Source organism: Ovis canadensis, chromosome 5, assembly GCF_042477335.2.
Source record: "Ovis canadensis isolate MfBH-ARS-UI-01 breed Bighorn chromosome 5, ARS-UI_OviCan_v2, whole genome shotgun sequence".
Classification (NCBI taxonomy): Eukaryota; Metazoa; Chordata; class Mammalia; order Artiodactyla; family Bovidae; genus Ovis; species Ovis canadensis.
This window is the reverse complement of record NC_091249.1, coordinates 70,119,662-70,146,200: the sequence shown is the minus strand read 5'-3', so window position 1 is coordinate 70,146,200 and position 26,539 is coordinate 70,119,662. Positions and strand designations below refer to the sequence as shown.

Below are 26,539 nucleotides of genomic sequence, written 5' to 3'. Positions count from 1 at the left end.
CACCTGTACCCCTCCCAAGTGCTTTGTACAATAGATGCTTAATGACTGTTTACTGAATTGACAAAGGAAAGCATGTGAGAGTAACTAATCTGACAACCAGAAAGTAAAAGCCTTGGATCCATTTTTTTCAATAGATCTTTCTTTGATGATGGAAATTGTCTGTATCTGCAACTGTCCAGATATAATAACAACTGGCCACATGACTTTCCAGCACATGAAAAGTGGCTAGTGCAATTGAAGAACTAAATGGCCAAGTGTGTCTAGTGACTAGTACCTAGACAGCTCCATGTTGGTTGGTGACACAGAGGAAACAATCTCAACTAGGGACTGGGACCAGGAGGTTTCCAGCCTCTCCTTTAATACATTGCTGCTGCTAAGTCGCTTCAGTCGTGTCCGACTCTGTGCGACCCCAGAGATGGCAGCCCACCAGGCTCCCCCGGCCCTGGGATTCCCCAGGCAAGAACACTGGAGTGGGTTGCCATTTCCTTCTCCAATGCAGGAAAGTGAAAAGTGAAAGTGAAGTCGCTCAGCTGTGTCCGACTCTTAGCGACCCCATGGACTGCGGCCCACAGGCTCCTCCGTCCATGGGATTTTCCAGGCAAGAGTACTGGAGTGGGGTGCCATTGCCTTCTCCGCCTTTAATACATTGGAGGTTGTTAAAAAATGGCTTCAAAATGTTTAAATTCTGGACTTTCGAATGCCACCGACAGTCATATATATCTGTGCACGATGGCAAGTCATAATTAGCACTTCAGTTACTGAAGACGAATACACTTTGCTTCCTGGCATCCTGAAAAGACACCCAACCCAGCTATGTATGTTGAAAAGGTTGAAGGCCAGGGAACCCCACGTCAGTCATAGCGCCCTCGCTACCGTCAGCGACCCTGAACTGCATCATGGGCTTTGTAGTTAGGGCTTTGTAGGTCAACATGTTCATGACGTCACTACCGGCGTCCCTTTGAGTGGCTTATCGATTAGACTTCCGGTAACCTATTGTTCTCTGGGAAATGTAGTCAGTATATGCCTGCAGGACGTGGGTTTTAGAGGTATGAGAACTACAATTCCCAGAAGGCTACGATATACCCCCGGAGGTAGTTAATGCGCCAGAGATTGCCTCATCAGGCATGCAGTGTGTGCTTTAGTGTCGTGTTAGGCCTGGCAGTCCCGAGAGGGAGGGGAAAGATAGTAACCACTCCTTTGGGGGGATCACCGAGGTCACTGTCGTGGGTTTTCACAGTTTGCTGGGCGGCGCCATGGCGGTGAGTTTTGGCGGGAAGAAAGTTCGCTTGGCTGGGGCTTGGAACCCGTCTGGCTGCATTCTCCAGAGTTGGGGCTCCATGTGGCAGCCACTGTCCTGAAGGGAAGAATAATTTTCTAAAAAAAAGGGGGGGCCTTGCCGCTCACGTTTAAGGCTTGGCTGTTGTGAGGACTTGCCTTTTCGTGCTAGCTGATGAGCCAGGCCCTGGTATCTTTAACTTTACAGATTACTTCATGTCACGTGTGTTATTTCACCTAAGTTTCTAAAAGCTGATTTGTAGAAAGAGTATGTAACATTGATTCCTCCTTCCAACACAAGTTGTTGAGCGCCTCTTTGTAAAATAGACAAACTTTTCTGTATTCATGGTGGTTACCTGTGTGCGCGCTACATTTTAAAGTATGCGGTAAAATATGTCAGGTGCGGGTAAGTGCTGTAAACAAGAATAGATCAGGAAGGAGGATCAAGAATGTCTTTGCCCAAGTGCTGCTGCTGCTGCTTCTAAGTCGCTTCAGTCGTGTCCGACTCTTCGCGACCCCATGGACTGCAGCCTACCAGGCTCCTCCATCCATGAGATTTTCCAGACAAGAGTACTGGAGTGGGGTGCCATCGTCTTCTCCGTTTGCCAAGGTGACAATGTGGCAAAAGCGAGGTAGGGGAGCAGGCCATGCAGTTATATGAAAGAGAAGATTTCCGAACAGAGTCAACCGTGTGAGTGAAAAACAAGGAGGATTGTATGTTTCAAAGGAGGGGTTTTCCAGGGGAGATGGTGATGATGCTGATGGTGTTTGTGTGGTGGTGGTGGTGGTGGTGGTGGAGGTGGTGGTGGAGGTTGACCGATGATTGGATGTAGTTCATGTAAAGCCTTGTAGGTCCTGACTGAATGAATGGGAACTTAGCGTTGTCAGGTGGAAGGGAGTTTGGGATCCATGTTCACACTGCTGTATTTAAAATGGATAACCAGCAAGGTCCTACTGTCCAGCATTGGGAAACTCAGCTCACTGTTACCTGGCAGCCTGGTTGGGAGTGGAATTTGGGGGAGAATGGATACAGGTATATGTATGAGTCCCTTTGCTGTACACTTGAAACTGTTACAGCATTGTTAATTGGCTGTATTCCAATAAAAAATGAAAAGCTTTTTTTGAAAAGAATGGAAAGAAAGGGAGTGGAGATGATGAGTGTAGACCTCTTTTGAAGAATTTTATAGAGACCAAAAAAATGGGGTAATAGATGAAGGTTAAAAGAGGTTTTCTTTTTTTAAGGACAGTAGAAATTATATTGTGGTTGTATGCTTATGGAAATTGTCCTATAGAAAGGGAAAATGGATATAGAAGAGAGCAGTGATGTTCCTGTATAGAATAGAGGAAGTGAGATCAGATCTACTAAGAAGTAGAATTTTGATTCATTTGGTCCCGTTCTGGAGCTCATTCTCTTAATCATTGTACTATCACAATTGTAAACTAATGGGGAAATTTCTTTTGCAAGCTCACTCCTATAATGAAAGTTTTCTAACTCTGATAGAACCCTTATAATAGTAAAGTGTATAAGATAATAAACGTGGAGTAGCATGGATGTTCTTGCCTGGGGAATCCCAGGGACGGGGTAGCCTGGTGGGCTGCCATCTATGGGGTCGCATAAAGTTGGACACGACTGAAGTGACTTAGCAGTAGCAGTAGCAGCAGCATGGATGTAAAATTAGTTTTTACTTTATAATTGAATGTGTGAAGAGTAAGCAATATAATTTTCTTCATATCATAGAAATATTTTATAGAACTTTTGACACTTTTAATCCCTTTTAGTTACATGTCAGAAGACTTTTAGAGGGGACCAGGGGATGTGATGTACTAAAGATAATAAATAGTCAACTTTAAAATTATTTTTAAACTTTTCATTTGGAAAATTTAAGTAGTGAACAAAGTAGAGATAATAATAGTATTATGTATTTCCATGTACCCATCACCCAAATTCAGTAATTGACAGTTTAGAGCCAGTCTTGTTTCTGTTGTATCTTTCCCAGAACCTCTACTTCCCCGTCTTAAGATTCATTTTAAGCAAATTAAGGCACTATATGATTTCATCCATACATATTTTAGTAAGTTTTAAAAAATATAATGAAAAATTCTCTTAAGACATAACCACAATCCCATTTTGATATGCAACAAGAAGTACCTGATGTCCAGTTGTCTCTGTGTGATAATGGTTAGCATTATTGAGCATTTACCATGGGTCTGGTAATATGCTAGGACTTCCCTGGTGGCTCAGACGGTAAAGCGTCTGCGTACAACGTGGGAGACCAGGGTTTGATCCCTGGGTCAGGAAGATCCTCTGGAGAAGGAAATGGCAACCCACTCCAGTACTCTTGCCTGGAAACTCCCATGGATGGAGGAGCATGGTACGCTACAGTTCATGAGGTCGCAAAGAGCTGGACACGACTGAGCAACTTCACTCCCTTCACTCTGGTACTATGCTGGGCTTCCCAATTTGCACTAGTGGTGAAGAACCCATCTGCCAATGCAGGTAGATGTGGAGAGACGTGGGTTCGATCCCTGGGTTCCGAAGATCCTCTGGAGGAGGGCACGGCAACCCACTCCAGTATTGTTGCCTGGATAATCCCATGGACAGAGGAGCCTGGCAGGCTGAAGTCCATAGGGTCGCACAGAGTCTGACACAACTGAAGCTACTTAGTGTGCATGCACACTGGTACTATACTAAGTCCTTCATGTGTGTTATATCTTTTAATCCCCATATTAATAGTAGAAGGTAGATATAATTATTACCTATTAACCTCATTTTATAGATACCCAGAGAAATAGAGGCTTAAAGAGGTTAAGGGTCTTGTCTAGGTTCTATAGCCAATGGCGCTAGGCTATGGCCAGAGTACTAACAGAAAGCAGAAATAAAAGTGAGAAGATGAGAGTTTTTGTCCAGTCTGACCATTTGCTGGCATGATGATCTCTGAGCTTCAGATTCGTCATCTTTGAAATAGTAATCCCTGGTCTGCCCATTTCTTAGGGTGATTGTTGCCCATCTCTTAGGGTTGTTGTTAATATCAAAGAAGTTAGGGTTCAGTTCAGTTCAGTCGCTCAGTTGTGTCCGACTCTTTGCGACCCCATGAATCGCAGCACACCAGGCCTCCCAGTCCATCACCAACTCCCGGAGTTTACCCAAATTCATGTCCATTGAGTCGGTGATGCCATCCAGCCATCTCATCCTCTGTTGTCCCCTTCTCCTCCTGCCCCCAGTCCCTCCTAGCATCAGGGTCTTTTCCATTGAGTCAGCTCTTCACATGAGGTGGCCAAAGTATTGGAGTTTCAGCTTCAGCATCAGTCCTTCCAATGTACATAAAAGTTGTAATAATTGCACAATGCTATACATGTATAGTTTATTAGCTAGTTCAGTGGTTCTTTACTGGAGGTGATTTTGTCCCACAGAGAACAGTTGGTCTGGAGACTCTAGATCAGGACAGTTGGAGGTATGCTACTGGCAGCTAGTGGGTAGGAGCTAGGGGTGTTCCTAAATATCTGGCAGTGCACATGCCAGTCTCTGAAAACAGAATTATTTGGTCCCAAATGTCAATAGAGCTGAAGTTTAGGAACTTTGCTGTCATTAAATAGCCAATTGTTGGAAATTCTCTGATGGTCCAATGGTTAGGACTCTGTGCTTTCAGTGCAGGGGCCAAGAGTTTGATCCCTGGTTAGGGAACTAAAATCCAACAGGCTACGCAGCATGGCCAAAAATACCCCAAACAAAACTGAAAAAACCCCAGTTGTTTAGTTGAGTAACCAACGAAGAAACTAAGACTCAGCTTGATCAATGACTTGCTCAAAGTAATACAGCAAGTTGGTGATGGAGCCAGTATCAGATTTCATTACAATTGACCTTGGTGGTTTTGAGAAACAAGGTTTTCTGAAAAGCAGAGACCTCAAAGAAGAGCTTTCCTGCATTTATCATCCTCAGTACAGTGAAAAGAAACAGTACTAAGCAATTTATGAAGACTGTTGCTTTCATGTCCTTCTTTAAAGTGGGTGACATGGTCATTTTTAGGCAAAAAATATTTGTCATATGACTTCTGTGTCTGTTAGCATTGTATGTGGTGCTGAGGTGAGCATAAAAGTTCTAAAAGATGCTGTCTGCCAGAAGTTCACAACCCAGTTGGGTAAATGTCAGGAATTATTCAGTTGCATGCAGTGGAAGCCAACTTAAGTTGATTTAAGGAGAGAGGAATTTAGTATTGATACACTGGGATTTCATATGACCCATGACCCTAGCATAGGAAGTACAACTAGGCTTCATGAGGTCTTAGATACTTTTCCTTTGTGAGCCGCTTCCTTTGTAAAAAAAAAAAAAATAGAAATTATATTTGACAATTGTGTTGGTATAAAGACACATATGAATATTACGTATTAAAGAATTTTCTTCTATCCCAAAATTTATTTTTTCTCCTGGTTTTAAAAGATACTAAAATATTTTGATGAGCCCCTAGAAGTATTATGGGCCCTATGCAGTGTGCCTGTTCCATCTATAGGTTAAATGGCTGTTATGAGTTATACAGGCTGTTTTAAGGGCTGGGCAGAAGAGATTTACTTTCTTTTGCTGAAAACTGCTTTGGCAGAACCCAGAAGCATAGTTCCTGTCTGAATTCTCCTGGAACCATATGCTTAACTGCCTCTGATGCACTACCCTAAATAAGACTAGGCTTCTGTTGCTCAAGAAGAATGGGAAGGAATGGATATCGCATAGGCAAACTGCCGTCTCTGCCATAGCTTTTTTTCAAATGGTAGTCCTTGTATGTTGGAATTGAGAATTGGTCAGCGTGTATAGGAATAGAGAGACTTAAAGGTTACTTGTTAAAAAGAGGATTTTGCAGTAAGAGGGGGCAAAGGAGCTGAGGTCTAGATGAAGTCTTTTAGAAGTCTTTCAGAAAAGACTGAATCCATGGAGGCCCTTATTCTTTCTTGGAAAAAGAAATTTCCAACTATGTTATACATATACACTTAATTTTATGGAAGTTCTTAGGAAAGACTTTAGATTGTTTAGCATCTTGATTCAAATATGCAACCCAGTTCTTACTCTTATTTTCTATGGCCACAGTGTGCAAAAGCTGGCAATGTGTTGCTTACTTCTCCATTCATTTTACTGTATTTTGTTTATTTGGTTGTGCCGGATGTTTGTTTCGGTGTGCGGGGTCTAGTTCCCTGAGCAGGGACCAAGCCCTGGCCGCCTACATTGGGAGGGCAGCATCTTAACCACTGGACCACCCGAGAAGTTCCTCACTTCTCTCATTTTCCTCACTTCTCTTTTTAAATCTTTAAATTTTTGACAGGTACTTGTGAGCCTGTTATAAGCTCATTACTTCATGGCAAATAGAGGGGGAAAAGGTGGAAGTAGTGACAGATTTCCTCTTCTTGGGCTCTAAAGTCACTGCGGATGGTGACTGCAGCTATGAAGTCAGAAGACGTTTGCTTCTTGGCAGGAAAGCTGTAACAAACCTAGACGGTGTGTTGAAAAGCAGGGACATACTCTGCTGACAAAGGTCCGTATAGTCAAGGCTGTGGTTTTCTCAGTGGTCATGTTCAGTTGTAGAAGTGAAGTGAAGGGTTAGTCAGTCAGTCGTGTCCGACTCTTTGCAACCCCATGGACTGTAGCCCACCAGACTCTTCTGTCCATGGAATTCTCCAGGCAAAAATACTAGAGTGGATTGCCATTCCCTTCTCCAGGGGATCTTTCCAACCTAGGGATTGAACCCCAGAGTCCTGCACTGCAGGCAGATTCTTTACCATCTGAGCCACATGGGAAGCCCCACAGTTGTGAGAGTTGGACTGTGAAGAAGGTGGAGCACCAAAGAATTGATGCCTTCAAACCATGGTGCTGGAGAAGACTCTTGAGAGCCCCTTGGACAGCAGGGAGATCAAACCAGTCAATTCTAAAGGAAATCAGTCCTGAATATTCATTGGAAGCACTGATGCTGAAGCTGAAACTCCAGCATTTTGGTCATGTGATAAAAACAACTGACCCATTGGAAAAGTCCCTGATTCTGGGAAAGATTGAGGGCAGAAGAAGAAGGCATCAGAGGATGAGATGGCTGGATGGGCATGAACTTGGACAAGCTTTGGGAGATGGTAAGGGACAGGGAGACCTGGTATGCTGTAGTCCATGGGGTTGTAGAGTCAGACCTGACGGGTGATTGAACAAACAAAATATAAGCTTAGATGTTGAGGATGTAATGAGAAATGAGACACAGTCCCTACTGTGAATAAACTTAGAGTCGTCGTGAGAAAGATAGATATGATACTGTGTGATGAGTGCTATCATAGAGGTAATACTGATAGGTAGGGACATAATAACAATAGTACTTGATCCACTATTGGGGATTCAAAGTAGGTGATTAGCTGAGAACTGAAGGATGAGCTAGTTAGGCAAAAAAGATTGGTGAGGAATGAGGGTGGAGAGAATAGCTTGAACAAAGGCCCAGAGGGGACGGAGGAAGTGTGACAGACTTGGAAAAGTACAGGTGGCTTGATAGGCCTGAAGTGATGGTGAGAGGGAAGAGGAAGGGACCTGGCAAGGATGAGATAAGAAGGGCCCTAAGTGCCAGGGTTGCGAGTGTGGACTTTCTCCAGAGAGCAGTAGAGAACGTCTGAAAGGGAATTGCATTGATCGTGTTTGTATTTTGATATAATTTCCACGCGTGGCAGTTATGATCTGGTCAGGATTTATAGAAATTAAAAAATTGCTTATTTTTATTTTCCTTTGGTTATTAGATAAACTTACATCCATGATGTTTCAAGCCTGGAATTGTTTCTTATTTCCTTTTTGCCTTTGTGGCAAGGTCCTTTTAATCCATCACTGTACCTCCTCCTAGTAATTTGACATTTCATCTTTTCTGTTGCTTGTTCTCTCCTGTCTTAAACTTACTTAAAAAAATTAAAAGGAATAATAAATCATCCTTTGATTTAAAATGTAGAAAACTGAGGGAATTCCCTGATGGTCCAGTGGTTAGGACTCTGTGATTTCAGTGCCGAGGGCTGGAGTTTCATCCCCGGTCAGGGAACTAAGATCCTACAGGCAGTGAAGCACAGCCAAATGAAAAAAAGAAAAAAATATATATAAAGTTGAAAATAGTAAAACAAATTTATGGTAGATTTATACTGAATCTTACCTAATTTTAATACTGTTATTTTTATCATACAATACAGAAGGTATATTTAAGATAGTTATTGAAGAAATAGTAGTACTTTTTTTTTAATTGCCCAGAAGTACTGTTTGCATCATTACTTCAAATTTATGTAACCATTAAAAAAAAAGCTGTCTAAAAATAGCAGCATATCTGTGATTCGAGTAGAAAGCATGTTTTGAGTTGTTGGGTGTAAGTACAGAGGGAGGCATGACATGACTTGGCAAGGTTACCTGCCTAGTAGGTTGTAGATGTAGAGCCCAGGTATTTTCTCATTTAAAAATGATGCAGCATCTGGAAACGTTAGCATATAAGAAGGGGATGAAAATCTAATTTTGTTCAGGTAATTTTGTATAAGAAAATGAAATTCTAGACACTAATATTAAGTTTTCAAAATGGAATTAGATTTGTGTATGGTATCCAGCTTTCACACTTGGCAGTTGCATGAGTGCTGTGTTCTTCAGCACACCTGCTTTTAGCAGCTAATTCTTTTTCACAGAATCACAGACTGAGAGGGAAGTTATAGCCCTTCTTTTTCAGAGTTGGAGTGATCCATGTGTATTTTTTCTGTTTATTTTCATCCAAGGGTGGCATAAGGAATGATGGGAATGTTGCCAGATAGATCCAATATGCTGAAGGCATGCTTGCCATTTTCTTTCTTCTTCTTCTTTTTTTTTTTAATATTTACTGATTTATTATAACAGATATGACTCAGAAACAACCAAACTGAAGAGGGGTGGAGGGCAAGGTGTGGGTGGAGACAGATAATTCAAAGAGCTTCCATGTCCTCTTCAGGCGGCCGCTCTCCAATACGTCTACACGTTGACCATCCAGGAAGATCATCGAGTCTCCCCATTGAAGAGTTTTTATAGATCTTAATCTTCAGCACCCCCTTCTGCTTCCCCTTCTTAGAGATCAGTAGCCTGAATTTCTAAACCTCTAACTACTTGATCTTTTTGGTGATCAGCCCCATCCTAAGGCTATTTTAGGGTCTCAATCACCCCATTAGCACAAACTCAGGTTGTTCAAAAGCAGCTCGTTAGGAATAGCAAAAGATACTCCCATCACTCAGGAAATTCTGAGGGTATTAGGAGCTCTGACCAAGAACACAGGACAAAGACCAAATGTATTTCTTAATATCCTCTGTCTAGTAACCATTTTTGGTTTAAAGGCTATGTTTCCTAATATCAATATAGTTACATCAGCTTTCAGTTAATTCAGTTCAGTTCAGTTCAGTCGCTCAGTCGTGTCCGACTCTTCGCGACCCCATGAATCACAGTATGCCAGGCCTCCCTGTCCATCACTAACTCCCAGAGTTCACTCAGACTCAGGTCCATCGAGTCGGTGATGCCATCCAGCCATCTCATCCTCTTTCGTCCCCTTCTCCTCTTGCCCCCAATCGCTCCCAGCATCAGAGGCTTTTCCAGTGAGTCAACTCTTCACATGAGGTGGCCAAAGTACTGGAGTTTCAGCTTTAGCATCATTCCTTCCAAAGAACACCCAGGACTGATCTCCTTTAGGATGCACTGGTTGGATCTCCTTGCAGTCCAAGGGACTCTCAAGAGTCTTCTCCAACACCACAGTTCAAAAGCATCAATTCTTCGGCGCTCAGCTTTCTTCACAGTCCAACTCTCACATCCGTACATGACCACTGGAAAAACCATAGCCTTGACTAGATGAACCTTTGTTGGCAAAGTAATGTCTCTGCTTTTGAATATGCTCTCTAGGTTGGTCATAACTTTCCTTCCAAGGAGTTATTAAGTCTTTTAATTTCATGGCTGAAATCACCATCTGCAGTGATTTTGGAGCCCAAAAAATAAAGTCTGACACTGTTTCCACTGTTTCCCCATCTATTTCCCATGAAGTGATGGGACCAGATGCCATGATCTTCATTTTCTGAATGTTGAGCTTTAAGCCAACTTTTTCACTCTCCTCTTTCACTTTCATCAAGAGGCTTTTTAGTTCCTCTTCACTTTCTGCCCTAAGGGTGGTGTCATCTGCATATCTGAGGTGATTGATATATCTTGATTCCAGCTTGTGCTTCTTCCAGCCCAGCATTTTTCATTCAGTTAATTAGTATTAATTAATTAACCAGTTTTTAGTTAGTACTTGCCTAGCATATTTTCTTTTAATTAATAATATTGTTGTATAATTTTTGTTTCATTTAAATTTCATACTAATAGCCTGCTAACCATTTTGGGGAGAAGTTCTTCATCAACTTTCTTGGGGGAAAAAAAAAACATGTAGATGACTAATCCTCCTGCAGCCTGTATCCGCTGGGCCTCACCGTCCTCCTTTGGTGGCAATAATTGTAGCTGAGCAAGCAGGCACTGTTCTATCCTATGCTTTTTTTAAGTATTCCCCTATTTTAACTAAATAGGAATATTTGAAATCAGTGTTTTATTTATTGTAGTATCTAATTAAAAAGAATTTCAAAGTTTTTTTATGTATTTAAGTAAGTCTTTAATCATCCCTTTGAATTTGAAGTGGATAACCCTATCAGGTCATGATAACCCTAATTTTTAATCTTAACTCATTTAAATTTCAAGATAACCATGGAAAGATTATCAGTAAATGGCTCACTTCTGTGTGAACCCAGATCTTTTTTAGCTTTTTTTTAAACAAGTTTACTGAAATATAGAGTGGATTATTCTGTATCTGTTGCGTCTAATAGGAAAGAAAAGGAACAGCCAAAGTGGACTTTTTGAAGAAGATTGAGAAAGAAGTCCAACAAAAATGGGATGCCAAGAAGGTGTTTGAGGTCAATGCATCTAATTTAGAGAAACAGACCAGGTGAGCAATCATTTGTGAGGTTCTTTTTGTTATACTTCCAGAACCATTGGCTCAGAAACTGCTGTGTGGCAGGAATAAAGCAGATTGTATTTATAATGGCTGAAACAAGCTGAAGGAGGTGACTTCCATTTTCTCTATTTCAAATTAGCATCCTCTTTCCTGTGGAATTCTTAAAGGATTTTTTCCTATGTAAAAGTTTTTAAAAAAACTATTATTTCTCATAGTTAGACAAAGGAGAGTGTTTTTAAGTTTTGTCTTTGCTGACTGATAAAAGGATGTCTTTCTGTTACAGAGAATCATATTATAGTGATAATTATCTCCAAAGGCAGAGAATATAAATTTTGAAGGGTTTCTGTAATCTTATTTTATAAATGTATATTGCCTTGATGTTAAGAATTGATAATAACATAATTAAATGGTATTGGGGAAAAAACAAAAAGTAACTGCTGCTGTACAGTACCATGGTAAATATGTGCATCAATTATAAGTTGAGTTGCAATTTCAGATATGTTGGAATGTAGCAAAACGTGCTTCTTAGAATTGAGGATATACATGGACAATAGCAATAATAGTAGTCATTATTGAACACGTGTTGTTCAAATGCCAAGGCAGTAGGAAATATACTTTTTTTAAACTGTGTGTTCTTGTTTAATCTTAATAATGCTTTAAGTTTACCAATATTTTAATTCTTGTTTTATTGATGAGTATACTAAGACAGAGAGGTTAAGTAACCGGCTTAAGGTTGCATAGCTAGGAATTAATTGACAGGGCTTGGACTTCTTATCAGGACTTTCTAATTCCAAAGTCTATCTTTGCTGTTAAGCTGCACTCCAATGGAATTCTTTTTCTAAGAGAGGAGAAGGATTTGCTCTAAGACGAAGTTTCTGATGTTATACTTTATTTTTTCCAATTTTTTTAAAAAAATTTATTTGTTTATTTGGCTGTGTTGGGTCTTAGTTGCGGCACCCGGGATCTTCGCTCTTTGTTGCTGCATATGATCTCTTAATTGAGGCTTGTGGGATCTGGTTCCCTGACTGGACATGGAACCTGAGTCCCCTGCATTGGGAGCATAGCATTTCTCTGGTGTTACAATTTAAACTGGAATTTGAAGCTTCTGTTTGGTTCTAGAATTTTGGTCAACTCTAAAGTAATTTAAAATAATCTAACATGAATTTGAAAGCTCTTTTGCTCAGTGAAAGAAAATGAACTGAAGAAATTTAGAAATATAACATTGAGTGAAAAAAGAGAATTGAGGAATCTGTGAAGTAGACCGTATTTAAAATATAGCTCACAAGTGAGTGAAACTAAATGATGTTTAAGGGCATAGACATATGTGCAACTTATTAAAAAACAAAGGAATGTCAAAAGTAAATTTCAAAATAAGGTGATTTCTGGCGGGAGGATGGGGAGGAGCACACAGGTAGCTTCAGTGAATTTCTAAGTTGGATAGGGTGCTTACAGGTGTTCATTGTGTTTTATAACTTACATATGTCTGTTTGATATACTTGTCATTAAAAAAAGGAATAAAACATAATTAAGCAGCTTTTAAAAGGTGCTTTTTAAAGTGAATTTGCCACATATGTATTTTGAGGATGTTTTATTTTACTTGAGGGACTTCAAATTGCTTTATGTATAGTGAAAGCATATCTCATTTAATCAGTAAAACATTAAGGTTTTCTATTAATTTTTTTTGTATATCTTTTTTACTCAGTGTTTTAGCTTAAGTTAAACCCTTCAGTATTTGCTACAAGGATATTTATTTCTTTAATAGCCACCTATAAATATCTTATTTTTTTCTAAATCAAAAATATATTTCAATTATAGAGACCTTTTAATTTCTGGATTTATAAATTTAATTTTTGGTATATTTTAAATAACTAAAATTTAAGCAAGTTTCTTACAGTAAAGTGTTCCCTTGACCCCACCCTTAATTGTTAAAGGAATTTAACATTTTCTTTTTTGTACTTTCTTTCTTACATGATTGTTTTGCAGCAAGGACAAGTATTTTGTAACCTTCCCATATCCATATATGAATGGGCGCCTTCACTTGGGACACACATTTTCTTTATCTAAATGTGAGGTAAAGCTTCTTTTTTGTTTAGTATAATGGAATGGAGGGTCTTTAATGAATACTCTTTTGAAGAAAATGACATCTATAGAATTTATTTCCTGTTAAGGGAACTTAGAGTTCCTTAATTTTAAGCATGGTTTTTATATTTAAATAATTTAAGTTTTCTATTTTCACATGCTGTATGTGTGTGTGCACAGGGTTCTAGGTATGTGTATATGTTCAAAAGTAATTCTTAGGTTGGTGAAGACATAGAAAAAAGTGTAACTCTGGAATGACTATAACATCTAACTGGTGCTCTAAAGGAAGATGGAAAGAGGAAAACAAAACTAATTGTGAAAAGTCAGAATTTTGTATTCATCTAGCATTTAAATTTGTAGTTTAAAATTGATTTTCTCTCTGTAGTTTGCAGTAGGGTACCAGAGACTGAAAGGGAAGACTTGCCTGTTTCCTTTTGGTTTACACTGTACTGGAATGCCCATTAAGGTAAGATTGCTTGGGGATTGTTGTATACTCTTTTTAGCCTAGAGCAAATAGTAATATCCAATTCAAGAATTTGAAATAGGGTTTTCAAATACATACTTCTGTACTATGTTAAAGTATTTTTTTGAAATAATTGAATTTATTATAGTAAAATTAATTTTTAGAAAACATTTGAAGAAGTGCTTAAAGGGCAAACATTAAGGTCTGAGTGATTTCTAACTAATTTTGATATCTTTTGGTTACCTTATATATTCACATTTCTGTTTTAGAATTAGGTAAAGACTACTAACAAGTACAGTGGACACTTTTGTGCATTCATGGCATATATAGGCTGTTGGCCTAAAATAATGAACAGTTCTATTTCAGTCATTTTTGTAAGTGTCTTAAATTTGTCATAAATTTATATTAAAAATAATTTTTAATATAAAATGGGCAAGAAAAACACATTTGAAAGGATTCCCTAAATCCTTGGGAGTTGGGAAATTTAAGTTACTTCTTTTTATGTGCCAGTCTTTTGTTTTGAAAAATGTCCTACCTATAGGGAAGGTAAAAGGATGGTACAGTGAACAGCCAGATACCCTTCACTTACAGTTACCAAATATTAACATTTGCACAGTTGCTCTAGTTCTGTCTCTCAGCATACAATACATGCATGCTTCGTCTTTCTTCGTCTATGAACTCATTGAAAGTAAGTTGGCAGACATCATGGCGTGTCACCCCTAAACACTCCAGCTTTTATCTGTTGAGAACAAAGCCATTCTTCTACATTGTCACTATCCCATTATCCTCTCCAAGAAATTAATCATTGATGTAATATTATCATTATCTAATCTATAGTCAAATCTCCCTAGCTGTCCCACAATGTCTTTTCTGACAGGTTTTTACTTTTTATTCTTCCCACTGTCTGACATCAAAAGCCGTATAAGTCAACTTGTATCATTTTAGTAATATTAATAATGTCCATGTTTCTTCATTCTAAAGTTAACTTTTCTCTTTTTTCATTAAGAAGTAATTTATGGAATGATACCTTAAGACCCTTTGAATATCTAGTTACCCAATAACTCAGTGGTTTTAGCATCCTTTCATGATCCTTATCTTTCAGTAGTTGAATTTGTGGTTGTAAAATGATGACTTTCTAGTTGTCTCGTTTTTTCCCGTTTATTAACTGAAATTCTTTTTAGAAGCATCCCTTCCCTTTTTGAAGATTCACAATTCTATATTTGTATTTTTTTTTAAACTTTAACACTGTATGCTGCTGCTAAGTCGCTTCAGTCGTGTCCGACCCTGTGCGACCCCATAGATGGCAGCCCACCAAGCTCCCCCATTCCTGGGATTCTCCAGGCAAGAACACTGGAGTGGGTTGCCATTTCCTCCTCCAATGCGTGAAAGTGAACTCACTCAATCGGGTCCAACTCTTATTGACCCCATGGTCTGTAGCCTACCAGGTCCATCCATGGGATTTTCCAGGCAAGAGTACTGGAGTGGGGTGCCATTGCCTTCTCCATTAACACTGTATATACGTGGTGTCATCTTTGTTTGTGACAGTGAGCTCACACTCACTTGAAAAGTGAGTACACTTGAAAACAGCTGAAGTTGCGAATGTAGGTTCATGTTACAATTTCTGTAGCTCACTAGCTTTATAACCTTGGGTAAATCACTTCATCTTTCAGTGTCTGTTTTCTAGCATATTATCTCTCGTCCTACCTACCTAGTAGCCTTGTGATGATAACTAATATAGTATATGTGACAGTAATCTTTAAACTGAGAAATGTAGTTTTTAGAGTTGTTTTCAATATGATAATAATATATCTTTATTCTTGTACTTCTGACACCTAACATAAATTATATTGCATTGAGTAGTCTGGGTATTGAATAAGTCATTGCCAAGTAAATGAAGTAAATTAGTGAATTTTTAGGTACATGATTTGTATCATGAGTTTTCTGTAATGATCTACACATCTATAGATGTATTGCTAAAAAGTTCAGAGTCAATGTTAGTTGGCCATAGAAACAACAAAAAGACTCAAAGTGTTTCTACCTTGGAATTTTTAACTTTACTGCCTCTAATGTTGTGTTTTTTGTAGGCATGTGCTGATAAATTGAAAAGAGAAGTAGAACTTTATGGTTGCCCCCCTGATTTTCCAGATGAGGAAGAGGAAGAGGAAGAAATCATTGTTAAAACAGAAGATATAATAATTAAGGATAAAGCTAAAGGAAAAAAGGTTTGGTAACTTGATGATACTTATTTTGGTTGAAGTTTTATTTATATTTGTCAGATTTATATGTACATTCCCAGAGTAACAATATAGTAGTATCTGACACATAAAGTGTAGTCACTAATTTTTAAAAAGTAATGAAGCAAAAATATCTTTCTCACCTTTTGATTGCCTTTTCCCCCCTTTTTACTTTATTTTGAAATAATTTTAGACTTACAGAATTGCAAATTGCATAGGGTTCCTTTACATCTTATATAACCATAGTACAGTCCTCATATCTAAGAAACCAACATTTGAACAATACTGTTTGAGAAACTACCAACTTCATTTGGTTTCACCAGTTTTTCCTTAGCACTGTTTTTTGTTCTAAGATCCTATCCAAAATCCCATCTTGTATTTGCTTGTCATGTCTCTTCTGTCTTGTCTTCCTGATCTTAGTGCTTCTGAAAAGGACTGGTCAGATAACTTATAAAGTACCTCTTGTTTTAGGCTTGTCTAATGCTTTCTCATGAGTAGATTGAGAGGTGTTGTGTCTTCAGTGAATCCAATCAAGGAGTATAAGATATTGATATGTCTTATTACTGGTGATGTTAACCTTGATCATTTGGTTTAGGTGGTATCTGTCAGGTTTCCTACTGTGAAGATTTCATTTTTCCCTTTGTGATTCATGTATGGTTTGGGAGAGATACTTTGAGACTATGGGAATAACATCTTGTTTTTTTAAAAAATATATATTTCCTCACTAATTTTAGCATTCATCAGTGGATCTTGCCTGCGCTGGTTATTGCTGTTTTGTTCTAATGTTGATTTTCTGTTTCCCTCATCCTTCTACACTTATTATGTGGAGTTCTTCTGTTTCTTCTTCATTTACTTATTTCTTTTTTGTATCAGTGTGGATTCATGCATATTTATTTATTCTTTGAGTTATAATCTAATACTATTGGTTTTTGTTGTTGTTGTTGCTGAGTTATTGTTATTGCTCAGATTGTTCTTGCATTGGCCATTAAGGGAATCTTTAGGTTGGCTCCTTTGTCCACTTGACATGCCCTCATCTTTTCTTTTATTCCTTTTTTTTTTCTGAGCACTTCTGTACTTTCAGGTGCCACAAGATGCTGCAAGCTCATTTTCTCTTCTCCCTATTTTAGCCCTGGAGTTAGCCACTTTTCCAAGGCGTCCTTTTTCCTTTTATTGAAAAATGATATTTAGAAACTAAATTCTGAGTGCTAGGTATGCTCATTGTTTCTAGGTCTTCTCTGTAGAAAGAGCAAGGAAATATGTGTATGTCTACTGCTAAGCTGCTTCAGTCGTGTCCAACTCTGTGCAACCCCACAGATGGCAGCCCATGAGGTTCTACCGTCCCTTAGATTCTCCAGGCAAGAACACTGGAGTGGGTTGCCATTTCCTTCTCCAATGTATGAAAGTGAAAAGTGAAAGTGAAGTTGCTCAGTCGTGTCTGACTCTTAGCGACCCCATGGACTGTAGCCCACCAGGCTCCTCCGTCCATGGGATTTTCCAGGCAAGAGTGCTGGAGTAGGGTGCCATTGCGTATGTATGTGTCTGTATTTACTTCTTTGTATTTTTTTAAAATGAAGTTTTTTCTTTTTTTTTCTTAATGTAAACACTTTATTTATTTTTGGCCATACCAACCAGGAATCTTAGTTCCCTGACCAAGGATCAAACCCACACCCACAGCAATGAAAGAGCCAAATCTTACCTACTGGATTGACCAGGAATTTGTGTATTTTTTCTTTATTTAAAATATTTTTTCCTTTTCTGTTATGTTTTTTTTTTTTTTGTAGCATATTGAATATAGTTCCTTGTGCTCTATAGTAGGACCTTATTGTTTACTCATCTGTGTATAATAATTTAAATCTGCTGATCCCAAACTCCTAAACAACCCCTCTCCCACTCCCCTTGTCTTTGGCAATCACAGATCTATTCTCTATATCTTTGAGTCTATTTCTGTTTCAAAGGTAAGTTCATTTGTGTCATATTTTAGATTATCCACATATAAGTGATATCATATAGCATTTGTCGTTCTCTTTCTGTCTCTATTTTTTCTAAGTGCATACTGATGCCTCTGGCTCTATTTTAGCACCACAGGGCTCATTCTAGCATTCTTCCTTTGCTTATTTGTGACTCCTTTCTCCAACAGTAGGGAACCTAGCTCTCATTATTTACAGCATATCTGTTATTTGTTCAGTTGTCTACCAGTAGTTACAGAACAGTTTTACCAACTAAAATACATTGGTTGTGTATAGTTCATTTTGTCTTTAGAATCTAGTCAACACGCTATTCCCTACTCCAGTACTCTTGCCTGGAAAATCCCATGGATGGAGGAGCCTGGTGGGCTGCAGTCCATGGGATCGCAAGAGTCAGACACGACTGAGCGAGTTCACTTTCACTTTTCACTTTCCTGCACTGGAGAAGGAAATGGCAACCCACTCCAGTGTTCTTGCCTGGAGAATCCCAGGGATGGCGGAGCCTGGTGGGCTGCCGTCTCTGGGGTCACACAAAGTCGGACATGACTGAAGCGACTTAGCAGCAGCAGCAACATGCTATTTTCTAGTTACTTCTAAAGTTCTTTCTTTCCTACCCCTTTAGTGTGGTTATAGCATGCATTTGTAATACAGTTAGATAACTTTGTCACAGTCTGCTTTCTATCTTGAGTTCCTCCAACATCCTGGTCAGTTTTTTTTTTTTTTTAATTTACATAAAGTAAAATTCACTCTTTGGAATATATCATTGCCTTGGTTTGACAAATGCACAGAGTCTTGTTTCTGCCACCACGGTACATAGAGATCGGTTTCCTTAGTCCTGAGATTCCTCCTCCTACCTTTTTATAGTTTTATGGTCCAACACCTTTGCCCACCTTCAGTCCCTGGCATGTGGTTACTTTTTTGATATTGATAAATGTTGGAAAAGGAGGAAACTCTTGTTAGTAGTTTATTCATAACTAAAAAAGATTCATGTGGTATTTGAAGAAAAGGAAATAGAGAAGGTTTGGTGCTAAGAACTTATCTTTGTGATGATAATTTTTTTATGGTTCCATCCATTTACTTACCTTTGGTGTTAGAATACAGGTTTGGCATATAAAACAGTACATCCAGATTCTGCAGTATTCCTATATGTCAGTAATATTGTTTTAGAGTTAAAAAAAACTACCAAATAGGATCATTCATTTAAAATTATTATGGTTCTGGAGTTTGTTAACTGGTTGTTAGTTGTTCTTTAATGGAGTTTGGTTTTGCTGGTTATTTTCAGAGTAAAGCAGCTGCTAAAGCTGGATCTTCTAAATACCAGTGGGACATTATGAAGTCCCTCGGCCTCTCTGATGATGAGATAGTTAAATTTTCTGAAGCAGAGCATTGGCTTGAATATTTCCCACCACTGGCTGTCCAGGATCTGAAGAGAATGGGTTTGAAGGTATGCTGGTCACCTCTGTAGTTTAAGGCAATGTGAAGAACACAGTTATATTCGTGTGACTATACAAGATTTGGACCGCCTCTTAATTTAGAATAATATATTCCATCAGTATTCCACGAATGGCTTGGTACTGTTATTTTCTGATTAGAACCACATGGGCCTTGAGGTAAGCAATGAAGTATTTTAATGTTTGTTGTTTTGGAATATATATAGATAGATTAGCAATTAGTAAAAAGGAGTACTGTTCAAGTGAAGAAACCCACAACATTGTAAATTAACTGTATTTCAATAAAATAAAAAAAAAGGGATTTGAAGAAACCCAAGTGTAGCTTGAATATTTAGGGACACAAAAAGATGTTGTTTCAGGGTTCCTTCTTAATTTATTATAATTCCTATATGTTTAATATGTAAATATATATGTTTAAAAGCTTACCTATTAAGCATAAATTAATGTGATAATTGTGACATATATTTAATAGATGGAACTTGAAGTTTTTTGGTTTTCTTTTGACATTTGATATAATTCTACATTGAAAAGTTAGGAGTAGGCGAGTAAATAATTGATTCATGGGAATTCCTTTTTATAGAGACAATATAAATTTCTAAAAAATTACCATTTCCTTTCTCCTGTAGGTAGATTGGCGCCGGTCCTTCATCACCACTGATGTTAATCCTTACTATGATTCATTTGTCAGGTGGCAGTTTCTAACATTAAAAGAAAGAAGCAGAATTAAGTTTGGGAAGCGGTGAGTTTGTTGTCCTTCAGTTTAATAAAGCAAAATCATATAATTCCTGTATTGTAATTCAGTGTGCCCAGAGCCTACTTTTTTCCATTATCTTTTCTCTTTTTATAATTCCTCGTTTTGTTCTCTTATTTCTTTTGATTTCCTTTTTGTCTGGCCAGTGTCTTAATTTCTTTGAGCTGCTTAGCGTTTGTGACAAATAGAACCTGGGAGAATGGGGGTCTCACTAAAGATTCTACTTTTATCGTCTCAGGAAAGATTCTCTTAAGTATTCTAGCCAAGTAGAAAAATAATTATATTGTGTTTTAGTTTATCCTTTTGCTCTATAAATTGTTCTATAAAGTTCTCCCTTGATCATATGGGCTCATTAAAAGGTATTTGCATTTCAAAAGCTTATTTATATTCTACAGTCTTCTGTTTCATACCACAAAGCCAAAATCAGTGAATATTTTTCAGTGGTATTACCTTTGATGAAGGCAAAAAGCTTTCATTGAGTAACTGTGTTGGCAACAAAATTCCCCATAAAAGCATAAAAATGATGTAGACATTTACTCAGAAGTTTTAATTAGAAGAAATATTGTGAGATGTTAGGAACAACACTGACAAATCCATTAGGATAAAACTTGTACAGTGTAATGTTTGTCATTTATTTTTTATTTTAGGTATACCATTTATTCTCCAAAAGATGGACAGCCTTGCATGGATCATGACAGACAAACTGGGGAGGTAATTATTTGTGACATAGAATATTTATTGTAATAATTCTTAATGTGGTCACAGAGTTTAAGAAATAAATCAGAAACCTAAAAATAGCTTTATTCCAGTATTAAGGTATAAGTCATGATACTCTGGTGGCTGTTAAAGAGGGAGGCAGATTGTCATCATAGGTAGCTGTATCTTCTCTAGAACCTTTTCTAGAACTTTGGTGGTAGGTTTAGCTGCATCAGCTTGTGCTGGAAAAGCACATTCTTGAGTTTTTTTTTTTTTTTTTTGGGTCACTTGGCTTGCAGGATTCCCAGATCAGGGATTGAACCTGGGTCCTTGGCAGTGAAAGCGTGGTGTCCTAACCACTACACTGCCAGAGAATTCCTAGAGAAGTAGATTCTTGAACCTTACCCCTAAATTGCTGAATCAGAAGCTCTGAGGGTGGAGCCCAGGAATCTGTCTTTTAATGTATTCTCTGTGTGATTCATATGCCTGCTCATGTTTGAGAAGCACCACTTGGAGAGTGCATGGTTCTAAAAAGAGACCATGAGGAAAGATAATGAGATATGTGGTTCACTCATGTACACAGATTCCATTTATACTTGCTTTGGTCACATGCCTGCTTATTTTCAAAGTACTTCAAGTCATGCATGACATCAGTTCATTCTGCATTCCTGGAAGACACATTAGTGACATTGTTCCCTGTAATACTTGGATGAAGCAAGGGTAAATCATTCGTCTAAATCCCTGGCAGAGTAAATCAACAACAGTGAACTTTGTAGTCCCTATGAGTGTGTCATTCTCTGTTACCACCTTTGAACACATTCATAGGCTAGTGACTACCTTTCAAAATCAGCCTTCAATTATGATGTAACTTATCTGACAGAAGTGAGAGTTGATCAAAATTTTGAAAGATTTGAGAGCCTTCAGAAGGCTAGTTTACTATGTTAAGCTTTAATATAGTCAATGATAGCAACATCTTAAGTTTCAATAGTACATTATAGTTTTTCAAAGCATTTTGTCATTATCATTATGTGTCATTATCTTATGTGTTCCTCAGGACAGTGCTGTGTTAGGCACAGCACAGTTTTTTATTTTTTAAATTTTTAATTAATTTTATTTTTTATGAAGAAATGAAGGTTCAGAGTGATTGTGACTCCTTGTGGCAGGCCACAAGTGAGGGCCCAAGCTAGGTTTTGAATACACATCATTTGATCCCTGGTCCATCGTATGTCTGTGATGACTGCTCTGTAGGATTGATATTGATTGTATCTTCTAACTCCCATTTTGGCAAACACTGTTTTGGCTGATTAATCCAAGTTACTCTCCCCTTGTTCTTCCCTCTCGAGAGAGCTCTTAGCAAACCTTACTCAGTAGTCTGGACCTCCTTGACCAGTTCTGTCTGGTGTGGGGTAGGATGGTGGTCTCTCAAGTCATTTCTTACACATTAGGCTTCCATGTGGTCAACACACCACTGACACTCTTTTCATTGGAAGGAAGAGTTATTCTAGCAGTGCAAGAACCCATCTTAGAAATTTGAATCAGATCTCTTGCATAGATTAGTAGGTTTAATGCAACTCTTTTCTCTTTCAAATTTTTATTTTGTTTAGGGTGTTGGACCTCAGGAATATACTTTAATCAAGTTGAAAGTGCTTGAGCCATACCCATCTAAATTAAGGTAGGTTTGTCAAAGAATTGTGGCTTCATCTTTTTGAAACATCAGATAGTCGTGATAGAATCCACAACATATTTTGTGTAAATGTGTGTTTTTTTCTTCTTAGTGGCTTGAAAGGGAAAAATATCTTCTTGGTAGCTGCTACTCTCAGACCTGAGACTATGTTTGGACAAACAAACTGTTGGGTTCGCCCTGATATGAAGTACATTGGATTTGAGACAATGAATGGCAATATATTCATCTGCACCCAAAGAGCTGCAAGAAATATGTCATACCAGGGCTTTACCAAGGACAATGGAGTGGTACCTGTTGTTAAAGAGTTAATGGGAGAGGTAAGTTGGGTAGTGGAATTTATTTTAGGGCATGCATTTAGAGGAAAATGTCAGAAATGAAATTTGAGAAAAGAATGTTTAAAAAAACATGTTAGTTGAGGTATACGTACAGTCAAGTGTGTAAGTCGTAAGTGTGTATTTTGGTATGTCTTCAAATGTTATGTACCACTTAAATCAAGGGATATACAGTTGGAGCACTCCAGAAGGCACTCTCCTGTCCATTTCGCATCCCTGCTTCTGCAGAGGTAACCACTAACGTGACTTAAGTCACCAAAGATGAGTCGCTCTTCATGAACTTTACATAGTGAAATTATATAGTCTGTACTCTTTTATGTCTAGCTTCTTTGGCTCAGTGTGATGCCTGTGAGATTCACCCATGTATATGTAGTAATAGTTTGTTCTTTTTGTTTGCTTTTTAATTGCTGTGGTATATTCATTGTGTGACCATATCAGTAAAACAGCATTTTTATTTATGTATTTATTAGAAAATATTTTTTTTTGACCATACTATGTGGCTTGTGGGATCTTAGTTCCCCGACCAGGGATTAAGCCCCAGGCCCCTGGCAGAGGAAGCATGGAGTCCTAACCACTGGATTGTCAGGGAATTCCCTAAAATAGCATTTTTGAATCTTATGTTTCTGCTCAGTAATTATCTGATTGAAAAATACAGTTCTCCTCAAGAGATTTAGTATATAGCTGCAGTAGACATTATATTACTCCTTTTGAAAAATGGGTCGTTTTTGCTGTGCGTGGGCATTCTCTAGCTGCAGTGAGCAGGGGCTACTCTCTAGTTGCGGTGCTCGGACTGCTGCCTGCGGTGGCTTCTCTTGTTGCAGAGCACAGGCTCTTAGACACATGGGCTTCAGTAGATGTGGCACATGGGCTTAGTTGCTCCATGGCATGTGGGATCTTCCCTGATAAGGGATTGAACCTGTGTCTGCTGTATTGGCAGGTGAATTCTTAACACTGGACTACCAGGAAAGTCCCGATACTACTTTTTTAATATGATTACCCGTGTTCCTGGTATGCAGTAGCAGCTGCTTTTTTTCTGGAAAGGAAGTCTTGATCTTAACTAAATCCCCGATGGCTCAGCCAGTAAAGAATCTGCCTACATTGCAGGAGACCCAGGAGACTTGGGCTGGATCCTTGGGTCGGGAAGATTCCCTGGAGGAAGAGATGGCAACCCACTCTAGTATTCTTGCCTGGAGAATCCCATGCAGAGAAGAGCCTGGTGGGCCTCAGTCCGTGGGGTCTCACAGAGTCGGATATGACTGTGCATGAGCACGTGTAGTATCCTTAGAGTTTATTTTACTTATTTACTAGGGTGTTTTATTCCCTTTGGTTAAGTGCTGATCTTTGGTATCTTAATAAAAAATCTTTTAAAAGAAAAAGATGAGTAGAATACCATCTCAATTCTCCTTTTGAATTGGACTTTTATTTCTTATTTTGTAAATTTATTTTTTGACTAGATTACTAAATATTCATAAGACTCAAAATTTAAAAGACAAAAAGAAGGGATTCCCTGGTTGCCCAGTGGTTAGGACTCTGTGATTTCACTGCCAAGGGCACATGTTCTATCCCTGGTTGGGGAACTGAGATTCTGCAGGCTGTGCAGCCAAAAAAAAAAAAAAAGAAAAGGTACACAAAATACTCCCAATCACTCAGTTCTCTCTTCCATTAGCAGTCAGTGAAACCAGTGTCTTGTGAATCCTTCCAGAAGTATTTCATGTATATACGAGCAAATATATACATATATATTCTTTAGCCCTCTTTTTTTACACACAAATGGCAGTATATTTCATCACATTGTTCGGTGTTTTACTTTCTTTTTTGCTTAGCTATTTCTTGGTAATAAACATCTACTTGTTCTCATTTCTTTTTTTTGGCTATGCCATGTGGCTTTTAGGATCTTAATTCCCTCACCAGGGGTTGAACCTGGGCCCTTGGCAGTGAAAGTAGTGTCCTAACCACTGGACTGCCAAGGAATTCCTTTTGTTCTTATTTTTTATTGTTACACAGTATTCCATTGTTTGGCTGTGCCACAAATTATTTAATGACTCTGTATAATGGATATTTGAATAGCTTCGTCTGTTATAAGCAGTCCTGCCATATCTCATTAGTTCCTAATGTTAGAGTTCCGTCTGAGAGGTTTTGGGGAACAGTATTAATGACAAAAATTTTTTTTTTCTTGCTCTTACATGCAACTTCTTTCCTTGTTAATTTGAGCAGATTCTGGTATGAGGGAAATGGGTGATATAATTTTAAAAATAGCTTTAAACTGTTAATGATATTTAGCCTTTATCAGTATGGCTCCAAATTCTATAAGCAACTTATGTATATGGGTAAAGGAAACTATATGGAATTGAAAAGTGCATTTCTGTAGCATCTTCTTTTTTTTTTTTATTTTAAAGAGAAACTAGATATGTCTTCTTAACTGTCTTTTTAATTATTGTTTAAAATAGAAACTCAGAGACATAATATTCTATCTTGTTGATGTCTCATATTTAATTAAGTGATTAAAAAAAATCATTTAAAGTCTTAGTTGTTTCCAGGTTTTGCTAATGTAGTTAACACAGCATTGGGCAGATTCTCAAAGAATCTTTTGAGGTAAATTCCTAGAATTGGATTGCTGGGTCCAAGCTGTGTGAACAGTTTTGTGACTCTTGCTGTGGATTCCTATATTGTTTTCCTCAAGGAGTGCAAAGTTAGAAGCAATATGTTACTGTACTAATTTGCTCACAACATTACAAGATTTGGGCTTTATAATTATTTTCAGTTATTTCTAGTCTAGTAGGTAAAAAAGAATGAGTATTGCTGATTACTAGCTTCTCATGGCTTAAAATATAAACATAGTTTTAAAATTTAATGATTAGAATAAGTTACTTCCTCTTTATACTGATCTTTTTCTTACATAGGATATTCTTGGTGCATCACTTTCTGCACCTTTAACATCTTACAAGGTGATCTATGTTCTCCCAATGCTCACCATCAAGGAGGATAAAGGTAAAGAGTTTACTTCTTTGTAGAAATTCTTTGGTGGACACATTCTGGTTGTTATTAGTTAACTCCACATTTTCCTTTACAAGGCACTGGTGTGGTCACAAGTGTTCCTTCTGATTCTCCTGATGATTTTGCTGCCCTCAGAGACTTGAAGAAAAAGCAGGTAAGTTTCTGTGTTTCATGCTCACATTTCCTCTTTCTCATCGCATTTGTTAGGCACCACTGAACTATTGGATTAGGCTGAAAAACTATGCAGATATCTTTTTTAATGCTATCTTTAACCTGTTTCTTGATATTTATATGTTTTCCTGTGACTTGAATTTTAAAAATAATATTTCATAGAACCTTGTTTTTTTTTTTGGCTGTCTCACGAGGCATGCGGGATCTTAGTTCCCCAACTAGGAATTGAACCTGCGCCCTCTGCTGTGGAGGCGTGATGTCCTAACCACTGGACAGCCAGGGAAGTCCCCGTAGTATCTTTTTTAAGACTTTTTTTTAAGGGCAGTTTTAGGTTCATAATAAAAATAGAGAGGAAGGCACAGAGATTCCCATGTAATACCCCCTGCTTCAACACCTGCATAGCCTCCCCCATTGTTAGTGTCACTCACTGGAGTGGTACGTTTTTATCAAAGGTGAACCTACATTGACGTCATAACTGCCCAGAGTCCA

The 26,539-nt window shown here is 38.2% G+C and overlaps 1 protein-coding gene across 1 annotated transcript in view; it reads left to right on the top strand.

Annotated features, from left to right (window-relative positions):
• Positions 1–1,076: 1,076 nt before the first annotated feature.
• Positions 1,077–26,539, top strand: part of LARS1 (leucyl-tRNA synthetase 1) — a 66,196-nt gene continuing 40,733 nt past the window's right edge. The window contains exons 1-12 of the mRNA XM_069592329.1: positions 1,077–1,259; positions 11,104–11,222; positions 13,215–13,302; positions 13,696–13,776; positions 15,858–15,995; positions 19,254–19,415; positions 20,049–20,161; positions 20,821–20,884; positions 22,474–22,541; positions 22,645–22,870; positions 25,786–25,873; positions 25,957–26,033. Coding sequence (XP_069448430.1) covers positions 1,254–1,259; positions 11,104–11,222; positions 13,215–13,302; positions 13,696–13,776; positions 15,858–15,995; positions 19,254–19,415; positions 20,049–20,161; positions 20,821–20,884; positions 22,474–22,541; positions 22,645–22,870; positions 25,786–25,873; positions 25,957–26,033 — 1,230 coding nt within the window. The 5' untranslated portion in view covers positions 1,077–1,253. The remainder of the gene's footprint in view (positions 1,260–11,103; positions 11,223–13,214; positions 13,303–13,695; positions 13,777–15,857; positions 15,996–19,253; positions 19,416–20,048; positions 20,162–20,820; positions 20,885–22,473; positions 22,542–22,644; positions 22,871–25,785; positions 25,874–25,956; positions 26,034–26,539) is intronic.